Genomic DNA, 20,957 nt, shown 5'->3' with positions numbered 1-20,957 from the left:
CTTGACTGCTGCTTCCATGGGTGTTGATTGTGGATCCAGGTAAAATGAAATTCTTGACAACTTCAATCTTTTCTCTGTTTATCATGTTGTTGCTTATTTGTCCAGTTGTGAGGATTTTTGTTTTTCTCTATACTGAAGGCTGTGGTCTTTGATCTTCATTAGTAAGTGCTTCAAGTCTTCTTCACTTTCATCAAGCAAGGTTGTATCATCTGCATAATGTAGGTTGTTAATGAGTCTTCCTCCAATCCTGATGCCCTGTTCTTCTTCATATAGTCGAGCTTCTCAGATTATTTGCTAAGCATACAGATTGAATAGGTATGGTGAAAGGATACAACCCTGACACAGACCTTTCCTGACTTTATACCACTCAGTATCCCCTTGTTCTGCCCAAACAACTGCCTCTTGATCTATGTACAGTTTCCTCATGAGCACAATTAAGTGTTCTGGAATTCATGTTCTTTGCAATGTTATCCATAGGTTGTTATGATCCACACAGGCAAATGCCTTTGCATAGTCAATAAAACACAGGTAAAGATTTTTCTGGTATTCTCTGCTTTCAGCCAGGATCCATCTGACATCAGCAATGATATCCCTGGTTCCAAGTCCTCTCCTGAATCTGGCCTGAATTTCTGGCAGTTCCCTGTCGATATACTGCTGCAGCCAGTTTTGAATGATCTCCAGCAAAATTTTACTTGCACGTGGTATTAATGATATTGTTCAATAATTTCTGGATTCGGTTGGATCATGTTTCTTAGGAATAGGCATAAATATGGATCTCTTCCATTCAGTTGGCCATGTAGCTGTCTTTCAAGTTTCTTGGCATAGATGAGTGAGTACTTCCAGGGCTGCATCTGTTTGTTGAAACATCTCAGTTGATATTCCATCAATTTCTGGAACCTTATTTTTCACCAATGCCTTCAGTGCAGCTTGGACTTCTTCCTTCAGTACCATGGATTCCTGATCATACACTACCTCTTGAAATGTTTGAACACTGACCAATTCGTTTTGGTGTAATAACTCTGTGTATTCCTTCTGTCTTCTTTGGATGCTTCCTGCATTGTTTAATATTTTTGTCATAGAATCCTTCACTACTGCAGCTTGAAGCATAATTTTTTTCTTCAGTTCTTTCAGTTTAAGAAACGCCTAACATGTTCTTCCCTTTTGGTTTTCTATCTCCAGCTTTTGCACATGTCATTATAATACTTTGTCTTCAAAGGACTGGCTGGCCCTCTGGTATTTAGTTTAATTCATTTTTGGAGGAAAATTATGCTGTCTTTACAAGAATTGCTGATTTCTTATCCTGGTGGTTTACAGAGCAGGAAATACTCCTTTCTCAATTAAAAAAAAAGAGTCCCATAGTATCTTGCAGCCTGTTTTCAGCTTGGTAATTAAGTGAAAGACTAAAAGCATCCTGTTCCTTCCCTTTTTTGAAGAAAAATTTAATCTATGTTTGTCTTTTTTATAATGATTAGGTATTCCTGGCAATAAGATACCTTGATCCACTTTTATCATTGACCAGTTAGAGGTGTTCAGAGTGTTTTATTATCAACCATTCTGATAAAATGAAATAAAATCACACGCGCACACACACACACGCCTAATTTAGTGTATCCAAGCTTGTATTTACGCATTCGTACTTCTGTGTGACCTGGGGCAGTTGTTACATATATAGACTTTCAGGCCCCACCCCCGGGAACCCTGTGTTGTTAATATGCTCTCTGGTAGAGTCATAACTTAAGATAAATTTGGAATACATGGATTTAGAGGGTATAGAAAATAAGTAAAACTGTATGAAAATTGTCCAAATGTTCCTTAGTCAGGAATGAAGAAAAGCTTGAGGAAGTGGTGAGGAATGGTGGGAGGAGAAAAACCTGGAGAATGCTGAAGCTCCATGACAACACCAAGGCCAACTATAAAATAAAGACTTGGCTGTGGAAAGGCGGGGTGATTGCTTTGCACATGCGAGTTTCCAGTTTCGGGGTGCATATGAATCCCAAATACCACCCTGGAGGTTTGGATTCAGCAGGTCTGTGATGGTGTCCAGAGTAATTTCAGGCCAGGTGTGATGATGCTGCAGTTCACACTGGCCCTTGTGTGCCCTGGCCACAGGTGACACATACCACTTGTGCTCACAAGAGGCCAGTGTCCAGAAAGGAGGAAAGCATGGTATATGCGATGAAAAGCACGAGTACCCCCAGAGCTTGCTCCTCTGGTCGCTAAATACTCAGTTCATACTGCTGCTTGCTCACAAAGTACCCTCGTCTTGTCCGCAGCAAACAGCCTCAAGCCCCCATGGGTCGTGGCATCTTCAGGGGCTGGGCTCTCTGGTGGGTGTAGTTCTTCACCAGAGGAACATCCGGTTATAGCTCGTTGATCCGGAGAGAACTGAGAAATAATACACATACGTGAATACAAGTAAAACAACAGCCGCTGGTTTGGGTTTTTTGTTTTGTTTTGTCTTTTCCAACTGCTGGTGACCCCATGTAGTGCAGAGTAGAGCTGTGCTCCCTGTTTGGAAACAGATTACCAGGCCTTTCTTCAGAGGTGCCTCTGGGTGGGCTAGAACCAATAACCTTTCAGTTAGTAGCTGAGTGCTTAACTGTTTCCGTCACCTAGGGACAGCTCTGGTGGCACAGTGGTTAAGAGCTGGGCTGCTAACCAAAAGGTCAGCAGTTGGAATCCATCAGCTGCTCCTTGGAAACCCTATGGGGGCAGTTCTACTGTGTCCTGTAGGGTCGCTATGAGTCGGAATTGACTCTATGGCAACCGTTTTGTTTTCTTTCTGGTAGGGACAGCTCTATGGATACAAATAGCAAATGTTAACTGCTAGCCCCACCCCTCCCCTGATGCAACTTTCCAGCTGTGGTGCAGGGCAGATGACCACAGTCAGACTCCCATTTGGAAAAAAGAAGAACGGGAGACATGCAGTGGCCACTGGTGGGTAGCAGTGGACACATGGACTGTGGCAGGCCCCTTTCTGGGATCTGACCCCAATTCTAATCCCTGGGAGGGTTCCTGATTCATGGTGCCTGTGGTCCTTGGCTCTGCTCTCTGGGAAGTCCTTCCATTACCACATCTTTGGAAGACATGGGGATATGACCTCTGTGGGGTTGAACAGCATGTCAGCTGCCTCCTCCCTCTAGAAAGTTGAGCCCAAGGTGGTGTAAGTTTTGAACAGTTACAGGCTTATAGACCTCTCATGATTTCTATGGCAGTACAAAAAAAAAACAGTGCCCTCAAAATCCTAACTGGCCTTTTAGCTCTGTGGTTCCCTGCAGCAGTAGGCGACAGTATGTACCCACAGCTCTTTCCAAGATACTTTCTCTTTCATCTTAATTGTATGACCCTTCACAGCCTGTCAGGCTTCTGTAGGAGGGCCACACCCACACGCTCTATCGGAAGAATTTATGGGTGGTGCAGTGATCCATTCAGATATTTTCACAATGGAGGTGCCAGCCATCCCCTTCATTTAATCCTTGCTTTGTAGTTGGATTTTAAATAAAAACATTTCTAAATCTTGTCTTTGATTATTTAAGGTTGAGAAAGATTTGCCTCTTCCAAGCCTACAAGCTTCTGAATTTCTGTATTTTCTCTTTCCTTTTATACCCAAGTGCAGACCAGTCAGTTATTTTCTGAGCTTGTTTTTTTTTTTTTTTTTTTTCTGGCACTAACTTGTCAAATGCAGCAAATAGCAGCCAACATGAGCTAATGTTCTCTTTCTTAGCCTCTTCATCTAAAGCTTGTTTATTGTGTACATTTTCTGCCTCATAGGCTTATTTAAACGGAAGTTTGCCACTAAAGGATCCTTAATTCTTTGTCATGTATTTTATATTTCCTTTGATAAAAGGTCATGAAGATTTACCCATATATTTTCTTCTAAGAGTTTTATAGTTTTTGCTGTTACATATAGATCTTTGATCCATTTTGAGTTAATTTTTGTATATGGTGTCAGGATCCAACTTCAGTCTTTTGCATGTGGAAATCCAGTCCCAGCCCCATTTGTTGAAGAGACTATTCTTTCCCCATTGAATGGTCTTGGCACCCTTGTTGAAAATCAGTTGATGATAGATGTATGGGTTTATTTCTGGACTCAAAATTCTATTCCATTGATACGTATGTCTATCCTTGTGCCAGTACCACACGGTCTTGATAGTCGTCGTTGCTTCATAGTAAGTTTTGAAATAGGGAAATGTGAGTTCTCCTACTTTTGTTTTTCAGGATTGTTTGTCTACTCTGGGTGCCTTGTAATTTCATGTGACTGTTAGAATAAGCTTGTCAATTTCTACAAAGAAGTCGACTGGGATTGCATTAAATCTGTTTGTGGAGTATAAGTAGTCCCTGATTTACGATGTACTCGAGTTACGACAAACTGCATTTACTACTGTCTTTTTTTTTTTTTTTTTGGTACATTTTATCGTTAGTTATATGTACTGCACACAGCATTGCAGCACATAATTTGGTACCTTTTATCATTAGTTATATGTACTACATACAGCGTTGCAGCGCATAATTTGGTACATTTTATCGTTAGTTATATGTACTACACACAGCGTTGCAGCACATAATTTGGTATGTTTTATCGTTAGTTATATGTACTGCACACAGCATTGGAGCACATAATTTGGTACATTTTATCGTTAGTTATGTGTACTGCACACAGCACTGCAGCACATAATTTGGTACGTTGTATCGTTAGTTATATGTACTGCACACAGCGTTGCACCACATAATTTGGTACGTTTTATCGTTAGTTATATGTACTGCATACAGTGTTGGGGCACATGATTTGGTACATTTTATCGTTAGTTATATGTACTGCACACAGCGTTGCAGCACATAATTTGGTACATTTTATCGTCAGTTATATGTACTGCATACAGCGTTGGAGCACATGATTTGGTACATTTTATCGTTAGTTATATGTACTGCACACAGCGTTGCAGCACATGATTTGGTACATTTTATCGTTAGTTATATGTACTGCACACAGCGTTGCAGCACATGATTTGGTACATTTTATCGTTAGTTATATGTACTGCACACAGCGTTGCAGCACATGATTTGGTACATTTTATCGTTAGTTATATGTACTGCACATAGTGTTGCGGCACATAATTTGCTGATGTTTCGTTTTCAGATGTTCACTCACAGATGTTGAGTTTTATGATTTACTGTTCAAAACACTGCTGTGTAGATTTAGTTTTCTAAATCATTTGCATCATTTGCTGGAAAAAATTGAGCTGAACACTGATTGCTTTGCTAAAGTTGATAGGCAAAATCAGAAGCAGTGAGATGTTACTGCGAAATATATGAAGAAAAAAAGGAAAGGACCATGCAGACAACTCTCACTAATCTTCTGACTGGAAACGCCATCCCCGTTCCCAGGGATAGCCCAGATGATCCAGAACCTTCCACAAGTGGAGTCATCACCACAGCTGACAAAATGCCAGGATCCTCCAGCTATATTTCATCCCCAGAGTAAATTTTTATGATACATGTGTTTTTTATGTATGTATGTATTAAGATATATCTATAAGTTTATGTGTAATGTTTCTAACCCCCAAAGACAAATAAAGATCAGATTTGAAAAGCTACTGATAATAAAATAATAATAATAATAATAAAAGGCAATAATAATGAAAACTAAAAAAAAAAAAAAGATTTACATCAGAACCAACTTAGGACAGAGTCACTGGAAAGGAACCCTGCCATACGTTGAGGACTACCTATATCGCCATCTTAACAATGTTAAGTCTTTTGATTCATAAACATGGAATGTTTTTCCATTTATTTAGGTATTCTTTAATTTCTTTCAACAATGTTTTGTAGTTTTCAGAGCATAAATTTTGCACTTCTTTTGTTAAATTTATCCGTTTTATTCTTTTTGACACGATTGCAAATGGAATTGTTTTTAAATTTTGTTTTCAGATAGTTTAACATAGAAATGAAATGAACTTATGATTCACTTTCTAAATTTATTCTGAAATATCATGTATTTTTTCATAAGAAACTGATTTTGTTCCACCTGGAGGCTTATACCTCCACTAAGTAACTGGCCATAATATTTTTGAATCTGGAAAAATTTCTGTGATCTTTAGTAAAAAACTAATGACGTTTAAAGCTCCTGAAATATTTTAAAAATAACTATTTGTTGAGGGTTTCCATCTGCTGTTCCCACACTGACCCAAAGGAAAATTCACGTACACAGGAAAACTGTTATGAGAGAAAATCCAGACTCTCAGGAAGAGAAGTCTTTGATAAACAAAAATTAGAAGCTGGGGACTTCAGCTACGAGGTTTCCTTTACATTGATTTCCTGAAGCTCCTCTGTTAATCTCAGCATGAAGCTGGGTTTTCAGCAGCAGTGTCTCCGCTGCTGAGGGGCTGATCAGTGGCATCTCAAAGAGAGTGTTTAGAGCCTACCTCCCGTTCAAGTCCCCTTGTTCTGAAAATGGATGTGAAGGTCACAGAAACAGGTTTCGCTGAAGCTACCTACATTGACCCCAGGGAGGAAGCAGCAGGGGACCATTTCTCTCCTTAATCTTTGATTCTGAAATACCTTAAAATGGGTGTTGGGAGAGCTTTGTGAACCTGTTGTGTATCTGACAGGTCCCCTACTGGCTGGCACCCAGATGGGCCGCAGAATTCCCCAGCTGCATTGCTGTCCTTATTCCTGATGTCTCTCAGGCACTCTGGAGTAACATGGTTGGGAGAGTTTAGCTCAGTGACCTCAAGTGGGGACTTCCTTTCATGAAGTTCAGAAGATTTGCTCAAACCTGCCCCAAACAGATGATTGGGAGCCTTAGGTTTCACCTTGAAATATTATCTGCAGCACTTTGGGGTTAAAATGTTTTCTAGGCACTGGGATGAGTTATTGCCAAAAGTGGACACTGAGTTGTGGGACCAGTGCTTAGGAAGTGCTCCATCCTAGCTGGACCTAGGATCTAACTGATGTGTTCTCTCTGGCATCACTTGCTGCCCCGGCTGCCACACCTTTGTCTGCATTGGGGTATTTAGATAAAAATAAACCAAATACTAATAAAATATAGAGAGCCCCTGGCTGCTAATAGACCAAGACATGCATGGTCCCTGTGGTGACCATGAGAGATGTCTTCATCTCCTAATGAACTTTCTCTGCTTTAGAATTCAATTTATTGAGCTCATTTACTTGCCCTTGATTCTGTCAATGCAGATTCCTATCTTGCCCTGCATGTTTATGGAGGAAAGAGCACGTCTTTGATCTTTGCATGGAGCCCTGGTAGCATCTCTGGGGGCACCAGAAAGCAGGCTTCTGAAAAAGCTTATGAGAAGTGCACATCTGGTGGGAGAGCTCAGCCATCTGCAAAAGCAACCGCCACAAGCACCACCCTGCAAGTGGATGGCTAGGGCATGTGAAGAAGAAACCCCATCCTTGTCTGGGTGACTGGGACCCTCAGGGGACTGTGCTTGACCTTCGGGGTAGTGCATTGAAGCCTGTAGGCTCATCAGTATACCCCAATATATCCCATCCGTAGAAAGGATGTATTAAGAGAAGAGGGATGGGCATATAGCAATTCAGAAAGATGACCAAAGAGCCATACTTTTTCCAGTGGGCCTTCCTCTCTGGCCAGGATCCCCACCCTGGTTGTGGCCTCTCCTCTCTGCCCCACAGCCTTTTTCTCCATTGAATAGGTTTTGTCTTCCTTCTTTGAGTGTGAGTTTGAGGACTAGAATGGTGCCTTCCTTGTTTTTGTATCTTCCACGATGACTACAGTGTCATACAAATCATAAGCCTCTTCGAAATGCATGTAGAGCTGAGTGAATGGAAGTTCTCTGGTCCCCATGGTCAGCTTGTCCCCTAGTGACAGTGAGTGCGTCAGGCCATTAGGATTATCCAGGGAAATCTCCTTTGGACTGAGTCCATGCATAGCAAGCAACTTTTTGACTGATTTCCAACTAGATTTGTCTACAAGAAAACTAAAAAAACCCATTGCTGATAAGTTGATTCTGACTCATGGCGACCCAGTGTGATACAGAATAGAACTGCATTTTTTTGGCCTTAGTCTTTATAGAAGCAAATCTCCGGGTGTTCCTTCTGTGGTGCTGCTGGGTAGGTTTGAACCACGAATCACTCGTGTCACCCAGGGACCTTAGATTTGCCTGTAGAGGGAGAAAATATTAACTGTGTATACAAGTAGTTCAATTGCTAGGCTCATTCTAGTTCTACCATATTGATAAACCAAAAAAACCCAAATCCGTTGCTGTTGAGTTGATTCTGACTCATAGAAACCCTATAGGACAGAGTAGAACTGCCTCATAGAGTTTCCAAGGAGTGCCTGGTAGATCTGAACTGCTGACCTTTTGGTTAGCAGCTGTAGCACTTAACCACTATACCACCAGGGTTTCCATATTGATAGTACATAGCATATTGATGGGCTCTCTGGTGTATACATCAGCCTCTTGTGAGCTTTCACAGTGGGTCATTCTGTTTAAGCCCATTATGCCTGCCTAATGAAGTATGAACCCTTGGTTCATGTAATTAAATTGAACGCTTTCACCTTGTGAGGCTCAAGCCATTTGATTCTAAATTGTGATGAAATCAAATGATTTTCTCTGCTGGAGTTTTGTTGTTTATGTTTTCCTGTGTCTATGGATAAAGAAAAGCATCAGACTCTTTTTCTATATGAACAGCCTGTGTTTTATTTACCAACTCTATCTTTTAGAAGTTAATGAAGCTCTTGATGTGACTGTCTGTGAAATGTTACTCTAGGTAATCTCAGCAACATATTTCCCCCATGGTGAATCTCCTATTGTGGGTCTTTGAGAGACTTTGTGTGTTGCAAGGACTTACCTCCTTGTTTGCTGTTTCCACTGCCATCCACTCTTGTCTTCCTGAGGTAAACACTGATACCTCCATAGGTGGGAATTGAGTAGATACTATTTGTCAAATGCCTTTAAATTAGACCATTAAATATCTCTTCTTGTCTAGACTTCACTCTGGCATCAACTGCCAGAATTTCACAGTTAGAGGAGAGGATGGTTATTGGTAGAAATTTTGATTAGATACTTCCTTTACTATTAGATTAATATGGAGTACTTGCAAAACAGCATAAAAACCAAAAACCAAATGCGTTGCCATTGAGTTAATTCAGACTTACAGCAATCCTATAGGACAGAGTAGAACTGCCCCATAGGGTCTCCAGAGCTGTAATCTTTACGGAATCAGGCTGCCACATCTTTTCCCATGGAGCGGCTGGTGTGTTTGAAATGCTGACCTTTTGATTAGCAGCTGAGCACTTAACCACTATGCCAGCAGGGCTCCTTAAAACAGTATTACTAAGGCGTAATTGACAAACATTAAACTGCACATATTTAAAGTGTATAGTTTGGTACTTTTTGTATATATGCCCATGAAACCATCACCACAATCTAGCTAATGAACACATTCATTACTCCCCAAAGCTTCCTTTTGTCCTGTAATCTCTCCTTCCCTCCCCTCCCTGACATACCCTAGACAACCTCTGATATACTTTCCATTCTATAGATTAATTAACATTTTACAGAGTATTATATAAATATATATATCAGTTTGTTGTACTGTGGGGCTTGCGTGTTGTTGTGATGCTGGAAGCTATGCCACTGGTATTCAGATACCAGCAGGGTCATCCATGGTGGACAGGTTTCAGCTGAGTTTCCAGACTAAGACAGACTAGGAAGAAGGACCCAGCAGTCTACTTTGAAAAGAATTAGCTAGTGAAAACCTTATGAATACCAGTGGAACATTGTCTGATATAGTGCCAGAAGATGAGCTCTCTAGGTTGGAAGGCACTGAAAAGGCGACTGGGGAAGAGCCACCTCCTCAAAGTAGGGTCGACCTTAATGATATGGATGGAGTCAACCTTTTGGGACCTTCATTTGCTGAAGTGGCATGACTCAAAATGAGAAGAAACAGCTGCAAACATCCATTGATAATCAGAACCAGGAATGTACAAAGTATGAATCTGGGAAAATTGGAAATTGTCAAAAATGAAATGGAACACATAAACATCGATATTCTAGGCATTAGTGAGCTGAAGTGAACTAGTATCAGCCATTTTGAATTAGACAATTTTTTATGGTCTACTATGCTGGCAACGACAACTTGAACACAGGAATCAAATCTACTACATCTCTGGAAAGAGATGATGGAAAAGCTCAATATTATCATTCAGAACAAGGCCAGGGGCCGAATGTGGAAAAGACCATCAATTACTCATATGCAAGTTCAAGATGAAATGGAAGAAAATTAGAACAAGTCCATGAGAGCCAAAGTACAACCTTGAGTATATCCCACCTGAATTTAGAGCCCATCTCAAGAATAGGTTTGACACGTTGGGCACTAATGACCCAAGACCAGACGAGTTGTGGAATGACATCAAGGGCATCATACATGAAGAAAGCAAAAGGTCATTAAAAAGACAAGAAAGAAAGAAAAGACCAAAATGGATGTCAGAAGAGACTCTGTAACTTCCTCATGAACTTTAAGCAGCTAAAGCAAAAGGAAGAAATGATAAAAAAAACCGAAGATTTCAAAGGGCATCTGTAGAAGACAAAGTAAAATATTATAATGACACGTGCAAAGAGCTGGAGATAGAAAACCAAAAGGGAAGAACACGCTCGGCATTTCTCAAGCTGAAAGAACTGAAGAAAAAATTCAAGCCTCAAGCTGCAATAGTGAAGGATGCTATGAGGAAAATATTAAATGACGAAGGAATCATTAAAAGAAGATGGAAGGAACGCACAAAGTCATTATGCCAAAAAGAGTTGGTCGATGTTCAACCATTTCAAGAGGTAGCATATGATCAGGAACCCATGGTAGTGAAGGAAGAAATCCAAGCTGCACTAAAGGCATTGGCAAAAAACAAGGCTCCAGAAATTGATGGAATATCAATTGAAATGTTTCAACAAACGGATGCAGCGCTGCAAGTGCTTATTTGTCTATGCCAAGAAATTTGGAAGACAGCCACCCGGCCAACTGACTGGCAGAGATCCATATTTTTGGCTATTCCTAAGAAAGGCGATTCAACCAAATGTGGAAATTATAGAACAATATCATTAATATCACACGCAAGCAAAATTTTGCAGAAGATCATTCAAAAACAGCTGCAGCAGTATACCGACAGGGAACTGCCAGAAATTCAGGCCGGTTTCAGAAGAGGACGTGGAACCGGGGATATCATTGCTGATGTCAGACAGATTCTGGCTGAAAGCAGAGAATGCCAGATGAAAATCAAAGACCGCAGCCTTCAGTATGGATTGCACCTTAACATAAAGAAAACAGAAATCCTCACAACTGGTCCAATAAGCAACATCATGACAAACGGAGAGAAGATTGAAGTTGTCAAAGATTTCATTATACTTGGATCCACAGTCAACAGCCATGGAAGCAGCAGTCAAGAAATCAAAAGACACATTGCATTGGGCAAATCTACTGCAAAGTGTTGAAGAGCAAAGATGTCACCTTGAAGACTAAGGTGCTCCTGACCCAAGCCATGGTATTTTCAATCACATCATATGCATGTGAAAGCTGGACAATGAATAAGGAAGACCAAAGCAGAATTGACACCTTTGAATTGTGGTGCTGGTGAAGAATATTGAATATACCATGGACTGCCAAAAGAACGAACAAATCTGTCTTGGAAGAAGTACAACCAGAATGCTTCTTAGAAGGAAGGATGGCGAGACTGCATCTTACATACTTTGGACATGTTGTTCAGGAGGGATCAGTCTCTGGAGGAGGGCATCATGCTTGGTAAAGTACAGGGTCAGCAGAAAAGAGGAAGAGCCTCAAGGAGATGGATTGATACAGTGGCTGGAACAATGGGCTCCAGCATAACAATGATTGTGAGGATGGCGCAGGACTGGGCAATGATTTTGTTTTGTGGTATATAGGGTCACTATGAGTTAGAACTGGCTAGACAGCACTTAGAACAATGACGATATAAATGGAATCATACCGTATTACTCTGCTTTGCCTGACTTCTTATACTGAGCATAATTTGAGATTGACCCATGTTGTGGTATGTATCAATAGTTTATCCCTTTTTATTGGTGAGTAATATTCCAGTGTGTGGATATGCAATAATATGTTTATCTATTTACCTGTTGATGAATACTTGGGTTATTTTCAGTTTTTGGCTATTACAAATAAAGCTGTTGTTGAACTTTTGTGCAAAAATCTTTGCATGGCCATATGGTTTCTTTTCTCATGGGTAAATGTATATGAGTTATTTTTAACTTGTTAAGAAGCTGCCAGACTGTTTCCCAAAACAAATCTAAAGTGGCTGTACCATTTTACCACTCCCATCAGCTATGTTTGAAAGTTCCATTTCCTCCACATTTTTGCCAATCCTTGTTATTGTCAGTTTTCTTAATTTTAGGCATTCTAATGGAAGGGATGGGAGTATAGTGACATCTCAATGTGGCTTTAGTTTGCATTTCCGTAATGACTAATGACGTTGAGCATCTTTTCTTATGCTTATTTGACATCCATATGTCTTCTTTGGTGAAATATGTATTAAAACCTTCTGTCCATTTATTTGGCGGGGACGGCGGAGGTTATTTCTTTATTATTGAATTTTGATACTTCTTTATGTATTCTGGATATAGTCCTTTATCACACTCAAGCTGTGCAGATATTTTCTTTCATACTTCGGCTCATCTTTTCACCATCCTAACAATGGCTTTCAAAGAGCAGAAGTGTTTAATTTTGATGAAATTCAGCCTATCAATTTTTTTCGAGTTATTCTTTTGCTATTGTATGTAAGAAATCTTTTCCAAATGCAAGGTTATAACTTTTTCCCCTATGTTTACTTCTAGAAGTTTTATAGCTTTAGTTTGTACATTTAGGTCCATGGTTCATTTTGAATTACTTTCGTACCTGGTCCAGGATATGGACTGACTTTCTTTGTTTGCACGTGGATATCTGTTTCCATACCATTCATTGAAAAGGTTATCCTTCCTTTTCTGATTTGCCTTTGAATCGCTGTCAAAAATTAGTTGTTCGTGAATATATGAGTCTAATCCTGGACTCTGTATTCTTACATTGATCTGTTTGTCTGTCTTGATGTCAGTACTACCTAATAGGCATTGAAGTTGGGTAACATTTGTCCACCAATTTTGTTCTCCTCTTTAAAAGTTGTTTTGGTCATCCTAGCTACTTTGAATTTTCATATAAATTTTTGAATTTTCATATAAATTTTAGAATAAGCTAGTTGATTTCTGCAAAAAAAAAAAAAAAATCCTGCTGGGATTTTTATTGGATTTGCACTGACTCTATAGGTCAATTTCGGTAGAACCGGAATCTTAAAAATTTTGAGTATTTTCGACTAAGGAATGAGATATATCTCTCCATATATTTAGGTCTTCCTTAATTTGTCTCAGCAGTGCTTTATAGCTTTCATTTTAAAGGGCTTGTACATCTGTTATCAAGGTTATCTCTATGTATTTCATATTTTTGAAGCTACGTTAAGTATTTTTTAATTTCAATTTCCAACTCTTTATTATTATATATAGAAAACAATTGATTTCTGTATATTGATCTTATATATTGCAATGTTGCAAAACTTTGTTATGAGTTCTGATAGCTATGTTATTGATTAAATTGGGTTTTATACATAGGTGATCATGTCATATATGATTAAAGACAAAACTACTTCTTCCTTTCTAGTTTCATGAGTTTTATATCTTCCTCTTGCTTCATTACACTGGCTAGCACCTCTAGTATAATGGTGACTAGTTTTTTTTTTTTTAGAAGTGGTAAGAGCAGAAATACTTATTTTGTTCTTGATCTTAGTGGAAAGTATTTAGTTTTTCACCATTAAGTATGATATCAGATGTAGATGCTCTTTATCAGGTTGAGGGAGTTTCCTTCTATTCCTAATTTGCTGAAAAAAATTTTTTTTTGTTAGGAATGCATATTTGATTTTATCAAATGATTTTCCTGCTTCTATTGAGATGATCGTAAGAATTTTATTTTTAATTTATTAATGTTGTAAATCACATTGATTTTTCAAATGCTAAACCAATTTTGGATTACTGTGATAAACCCCACTTGGTCATAATGTTTTACCTATTTCATAACATTGTTGTATTGGGTCTGCTAAAATTTTACATAAATTTTTTGTAACTGTGTTCATTAGTGATATCAGCATGTAGTTTTCTTTCTTGTAAAAAATGATCACGTCATTAGCTTACTTTAAATTTTGTATATTGTCTTAGGCAGGGTTCTCTAGAGAAGCAAAACTGGTAATGCATATAAATATATATGTTGTTGTTGTTGTTAGGTGCCGTCGAGTCGATTCTGACTCATAGTGACCCTATGCACAACAGAACAAAACACTGCCCGGTCCAGCGCCATCCTTACAATCATAGTTATGCTTGAGCTCATTGTTGCAGCCACTGTGTCAGTCCACCTTGTTGAGGGTCTTCCTCTTTTCTGCTGACCCTGTACTCTGCCAAGCATGATGTCCTTCTCCAGGTACTGATCCCTGCTGACAACATGTCCAAAGTATGTAAGACGCAGTCTCACCGTCCTTGCCTCTAAGGAGCATTCTGGCCGCACTTCTTCCAAGACAGATTTGTTCCTTCCTTTTGCAGTCCATGGTATATTCAATATTCTTCGCCAACACCACAATTCGAAGGCATTAACTCTTCTTTGGCCTTCCTTATTCATTGTCCAGCTTTCACATGCATATGATGCGATTGAAAATACCATGGCTTGGGTCGGGCGCACCTTAGTCTTCAAGGTGACATCTTTGCTTTTCAACACTTTGAAGAGGTCCTTTGCAGCAGATTTGCCCAATGCAGTGCGTCTTTTGATTTCTTGATTGCCGTTTCCATGGTTGTTGATCGTGGATCCAAGTAAAATGAAATCCTTGACAACTTCAATCTTTTCTCCGTTTATCATGATGTTGCTCATTGGTCCAGTTGTGAGGATTTTTGTTTTCTTTATGTTGAGGTGTAATCCATACTGAAGGCTGTGGTCTTTGATCTTCATTAGTAAGTGCTTCAAGTTCTTTTCACTTTCAGCAAGCAAGGTTGTGTCACCTGCATAAGGCAGCTTGTTAAAGAGTCTTCCTCCAATCCTGATGCCCCATTCTTCTTCATATAGTCCAGCTTCTCGTATTATTTGTTCAGCATACAGATTAAATAGGTATGGCGAAAGAATACAACCCTGATGCACACCTTTCCTGACTTTAAACCAGTCAGTATCCCCTTGTTCTGTCCGAACACCTGCCTCTTGATCTATGTACAGGTTCCTCATGAGCACAATTAAGTGTTCTAGAATTCCCCTTCTTTGCAGTGTTATCCATAGTTTGTTATGGTCCACACAGTCGAATGCCTCTGCATAGTCAATAAAACACAGGTAAACATCCTTCTGGTATTCTCTGCTTTCAGCCAGGATCCATCTGACATCAGCAATGATATCCCTGGTTCCATGTCCTCTTCTGAAACCAGCCTGAATTTCTGGCTGTTCCCTGTCAATATACTGCTGCAGCCGCTTTTGAATGATCTTCAGCAAAATTTTGCTTGTGTGTGATATTAACGATATTGTTCTGTAATTTCCACATTCAGTTGGATCACCTTTCTTGGGAATAGGCATATTTATAAATATATATATAGAGAGATTTATATTAAGGAAACAGCTCACGCGATTGTAGGGGTTGGAACGCCCCAAGTCCTTGGATCAGGATAGAGTCCTTTCCCAATTCACAGAGCCGCAGAAGCTGGTGAACCCAAGATGAGCGGGTCGGAGAGCAGGGAACCTGCTCACTGGTTGTGATGGTTGAGGAATCCTCAAGGACAGCAGGGAAGACTGCAAGGTTTCTCCTGAATCACTTAGCTGCAGGGCCTGGCGAACCCAAGACAGGCAGGATAGGAAGCAGAACTCTTGTTCATAGGCCATGAAGATCGGCGAATTCCAAGACGGTTAGGTAAGCTGCTAGCTCAAGTCCCAAGAACCAGAGGTCAGGCAAGAGACAACTGCTGGATGCAGAACAAGCCAACAACCTTTGCAAGGCAAGCAGGAAGAAAGTAGGTGGTGGAAGGCAGAGAGATGAAGGCTGAGGAAGCAGTGAGCTGCCAAAGGCCCTACCGCTGCTGTTACCATTCAGCAGATTCCATCGTGGGGGTGATCACATATCAGATTTCAACAGGGAAGTGATCACAACATTATACAACTGCCAAAACACTGAGAATCATGTCCCAGCCAAGTTGACACACAATCTTAACCATCACGTATGTCTTTGCCTTATATTAAGACCAAGCCCAAGTTCAGTGAAAGGCTTGTAATGTCATGTTTGGTCTGCACTTACTGACCTCTCCAGCCTTTCCTTCCCACTTCTTTCTTTTTCCCGAATATGTGTTCACTTATTTTTAGGCCTTTGCATGTGCTGTTTGCTCTTCCTGGAGCTTTCTGCCTCATCCTCCCTGTTAGATTGGCTAGCAACATGTTTTCCAAAGGCCTCATTCATTGCAGGCACCTCATTCGTTCTCTGGGATTCTTCCTCTGAGAGTCCTAAGTCTGAGCTAGATGGCCCTGCTCCAGACTCCTCTAGCAACCTGCATCTCTGGTGAGAGAGCACACACCACACAGCAGTGTCTTTGCCTGAGTGAGAAACTCAGGCAACAAGAGGCTGGTGGTAATCAGTGAGGCAGAGGTGAGACATGAGGACACTGTTGGTCGGGGCCAGCATGGCCAAGCATGGTGCTGAAGCTTGAAAGCAGGATCAGCACCCATGCTGGTGCTCACCATTTCAAGGTCTTGAGTCTTCCCTGAAGAGATTTATTCTGCAGGCCATGGGACCACGAGATATTTTAAAGAAGGAAAATAGACGAATAGATAAATGGGTAGAGAGATAAGAGATGAATAAATGAGTAGATGACAGGTAGGTAATAGATGGATAGATACTTGGTAGATATGTAATAGATGGATAGGTGATTGATAGATTGATGATAGATGGATAGATAGAGGTTAGGTAGATAGATATAGACAGATAGGTAGCTAATATATGGATGGATAGATAATATATGGATAGATAGATAATTAATAGATAGGTAGACAAATAGGATAAGCATTGGTCAGACACGACTCCAGTGAAAGTTTGCTAAGGAGCAATCAGAATGCACAAGTATGAGGGGATGAAGGCCTGGAGAAGCCGTGGCCTGGGGCAGGGACCAGTGCACATGGTGAGAGCTGTGCGATATATCCTGAACTACCCTTATGGCCTGGTATTGCTCTGGGTCGCATTTATTTATGCATGTTTTGTATCTCTTTCTGGCTTGATGGAGGCCCACCATTGCCACTTATCAATTTATTTTTCTCCTGTAGCATCTAACATGGTATCATACAGTTATTAAATGTTCAACAAATGTTCATGCAAAAATGTAGAGGAGAATGCCTTTGGCAAGACCAAAGTGACCATTCAAGTTTGCGTACCTGGGAGAACAATGATGCCATCGCAGAAATTAGTAAGGGGAAGAGAGAGTTTTGTGGGAGAAGGTGACATGGTTAACTGTGAGGGTGTAGCACAGGTCTATGGGGAAATCTCAAGGAGCCAGTTGGGACTATGGTTTTAGACCCTGGGAGAGAAGACAGTGTGGGCAATGACAGAGGAAGGGCAGGGGAAGCAGAGAGAGAGAGAATCAGGTGAATTGTGAGCTCATCCCAGTCAAAACCACTCTCAATTAAACTCTTTCATAGTTGATGATGTGTTTCAGTCTGCAATTAGGAAAACAAAAGTGCACAGCTTGTATGTGAATCTGTGGGTTTAGTTGAGAGACTAGCCCAACCTTTTTAGAGGGCAGACAGGCTCTGGGGTGCATGCGGGGATTGAGGCTCCACTGGTGAGACTGGGCCTGCAGAAGGAGTCTAGGGAGTGTGGGACGCCAGCCCAGCTCGTGGGGCACACAGCACACACACACACACATGCATGTGTGCGCGCATACATCCAGACATGCACACACACACGCACGCATACACATACGTACGTATACATACACACAAATACACTGGTGCCTGGGTACAGCAGGCCTGCCCCCCCCAGGGTGGCACCAGGGCTGCTCTGAGCTAGAGTGCAGCTTCTTTAAGGTTGACCAGCTGCTTCGGAATGGTGGTCTTTCGTCACTGTGTATCTAAAGGATATCTGGAAAGCCTCTGGTGCTTTATGGGCTTGCCATGATACCCCTGCGTGTCAGCAGATTTGAGGCATTGGGTGAAATGGTGACACTGTATCCTCTGGAAGCCATCCCCTCCCAGCTCTGCTTGCTGTTCTTATAGGGTGTCTCCTTGTCCGGGGTTCCAGAAGGCTGCCTCACAAGTTGCTGTCCTTCCCATCCCCCCTTTTTGAATTATACCCAAGATTTATTATTATTATTTTGTAAGCCACAAAGTATCCATCCATACTTAATGAAAACATGTGGTGTGTTTTACTTTTAGAGAGTTTTCCTCTTTGCGAGGCTGAGCCTGTAGAGGTAGGCAAGTACTAGCTGACACAGTCTGGGCCTGCTTCCTTTGGGGTCTCTGTCCACCTAGCCCATCTTTATTTCTCAGCATTTGCACTGGTTCAGCCACACTGTAGGTGACCAGGGTTGCTTATTGAATGCATGGTGGCTTCAAATGTACAGATGTTGTCTTTTCCGTGAGTCCACGTGTACATGTGCACAATGTGAATTTATTCAGGGGTGGGCCTGGCAGTCTGTCTGGCTCAGTTGTCTGGACCATGACTCACTTTGCCTCCGCCTTGACCTGGTCCAGTCCTCCATCCCTGTTGGAAAGAGTGTTGTTTTCAAAATTCATCTTTAATTCTTGTGATATGTAGTGTGTGTGCTACACACAATAGATAATTCATAAAAATACTGTGCTTCCTTATATCCTCTTAATGGATATTTTGAGAAGCTTATGCAACATTTTAATGGTAAAATAAGGTTAAAGGTAAACTTTTATGCAAGATTTTAAGATTGTAAAAAGCATTGAATTTACAATTGATTTCATTCCTACTGTTGTATGTCATAAGGTGTTGAATCAATTCACGGGTTCAAATTTGCCTCACTCTATTAATTTCAGCAGTTCATTAGGATTGTCCTTAATCTTCTCACCCATGGCCTTGGTCATAAAGTCCTTTCATAGACTCAACTCAGCTTGGGGGCCTGATGAGGAGGGAGGGCTTTTCCCACCTCCTGCCTCTAACCAAATGCCCTATTGCAGAGCCCCTGGCCCACCTATCCAGAATTACATTTTTAGTTTCAGTGTTGGCTAGATTTGCTTCTGAAATCCATCAAAGGTAATCTCCAGATTATGGCTAAAATTTGGACCTTGAATACTGGCTGCAATAAGTAATTTCCTGGGAGGGAAACAGGTTGTTGCGTGCTGTTATTCACATGTCTGCACAAGAAAGGAATTTATTCTTCAGTGGAAGAGTTGGAATTGTGTCACTTTTTTTCCATAGTGATGCTTAAAGTCAGGCCCTGTCTCTTAGTTTTCCCTACAATGAACAAACACTAAGAACCTAAGGTTTTGAGTTTACTGCACCCATCAGGTGCTGCTTCCTGTTCTTGTAGGGGTGAGGAGGTGGGGTGGGCAGGATGGTGTCCACTCATGTCTGCAGTTCCCTTTCTCTGCAGAGCTGAAGCATGAGATCCACGTGTGGCGTCTGACTGCGCAGCGCATCAGCCCAGCCAGCCGAGAGGAGACCGCGGTACGCGGCCTGCTCCTGGGCAAGGTGCAGGCGCTGGAGCAGCTGCTGGCCTGGAGGCTGCACACCTTCCACAGGTGAGGTAGAATGATTTTCCTTCAGAGTGCCCCAAAACACATAGTTGTAACCCTGGTCTGCACATTAGCGAGTAAGTTTTAGGTGCCGCCCAGCCGTTGATGGCACATTTTATTAATCTTCACACTAGCCCTGTGGGGTGGACATTGCTATTATCCCCAGTTTGAAGTCAAGAAAGCAGAGGCTCAGAGAGCTTAAGCACCTTGTCCAGGTTATCCAGCCAGGAAAAAGAAATGCTTGGGGTTAATCTGCCCTCTTACCCACTCCACAGCTCCAGCTCAGCACAGAACAGTTGTATAACAAGAACTTAAAAAAACAATGCCACAAACTAACAAAACAATGTCCCAGCAGTTTATTTTCAAGGAGACCTATGGTACAATGGTTAAGTGTTCAGCTACTAACTGATAGGTCTGTGGTTTGAACCCACCAGGGACTCCGAGGGAGAAAACACCTGGTGATCTGCTCCTGCAAAGATTTCAGCCTAGGGAACCCTACAGGGCAGTTATACTCTGTCATGTAGGGTTGCTATGAGTCGAATCCACTTGACAGCAAACGAGTTTGTTTTCAAGGAGCTAGAAGAGTACACAAGTCTTACTAACTTCATTTCCTGGCAAGCTGAAACTTAAAGGTCATCAGTAAATTGTTAAGTTTGTTTTTCCCACTAGAACAAGATGCTGAGCTCCAACCTGCCTTTGCTCAAGAAACTGGTGGGAAAAAATAAGACACATGTTTTTGTTTCATGTCTTTGAGCGATGCTGGAGAATTGTGTCTACAACAGAGCTAGAAGCTGGGTGGAACCGAGAAGTCCGTCGGGGGTAGGATCTTTGTAAAACAGAGAAGGACTGATGTTGCTGAAATCATAACCTCCTTCAGGAGAGCAGGAACCAGTGGGCTGAAAGCATGCTGTGATGCAGTGTGCCCACAGGAGGACATGGAGTGAGGGGTCATGCAGCTGGCTTCCTCATGGCCTTCTAGTGTGAGAAAAGGCCAAGAGCTCTAGAGAGGCATGGCTCAGCTCTGCCCAGGCCAGGCTTACTCCATTATCCAGGTCCATCCCCAGAAGCCAGGGAGGCACACTGGCTTTCCTCAGGCTGTGGGGAGGGAGGGCGAGGCACAGGCTGTGGACAAGCAGCAGTCTACCACAAACAGCATAGGCCTGCAAAGGAAAAGC

General features: G+C 41.4%; 1 protein-coding gene across 1 annotated transcript in view; it reads left to right on the top strand.

Annotated features, from left to right (window-relative positions):
- Positions 1-20,957, top strand: part of OCA2 (OCA2 melanosomal transmembrane protein) — a 454,916-nt gene that overhangs the window by 144,135 nt on the left and 289,824 nt on the right. The window contains exon 17 of the mRNA XM_049905844.1: positions 19,641-19,788. Within this exon, the coding sequence (XP_049761801.1) occupies positions 19,641-19,788 (148 nt within the window). The remainder of the gene's footprint in view (positions 1-19,640; positions 19,789-20,957) is intronic.

This window comes from Elephas maximus, chromosome 13 (assembly GCF_024166365.1).
Source record: "Elephas maximus indicus isolate mEleMax1 chromosome 13, mEleMax1 primary haplotype, whole genome shotgun sequence".
NCBI classification, from domain to species: Eukaryota; Metazoa; Chordata; class Mammalia; order Proboscidea; family Elephantidae; genus Elephas; species Elephas maximus.
Note: the sequence above shows the minus strand (reverse complement) of the source record. Positions and strands in the feature narration are given on the sequence as shown.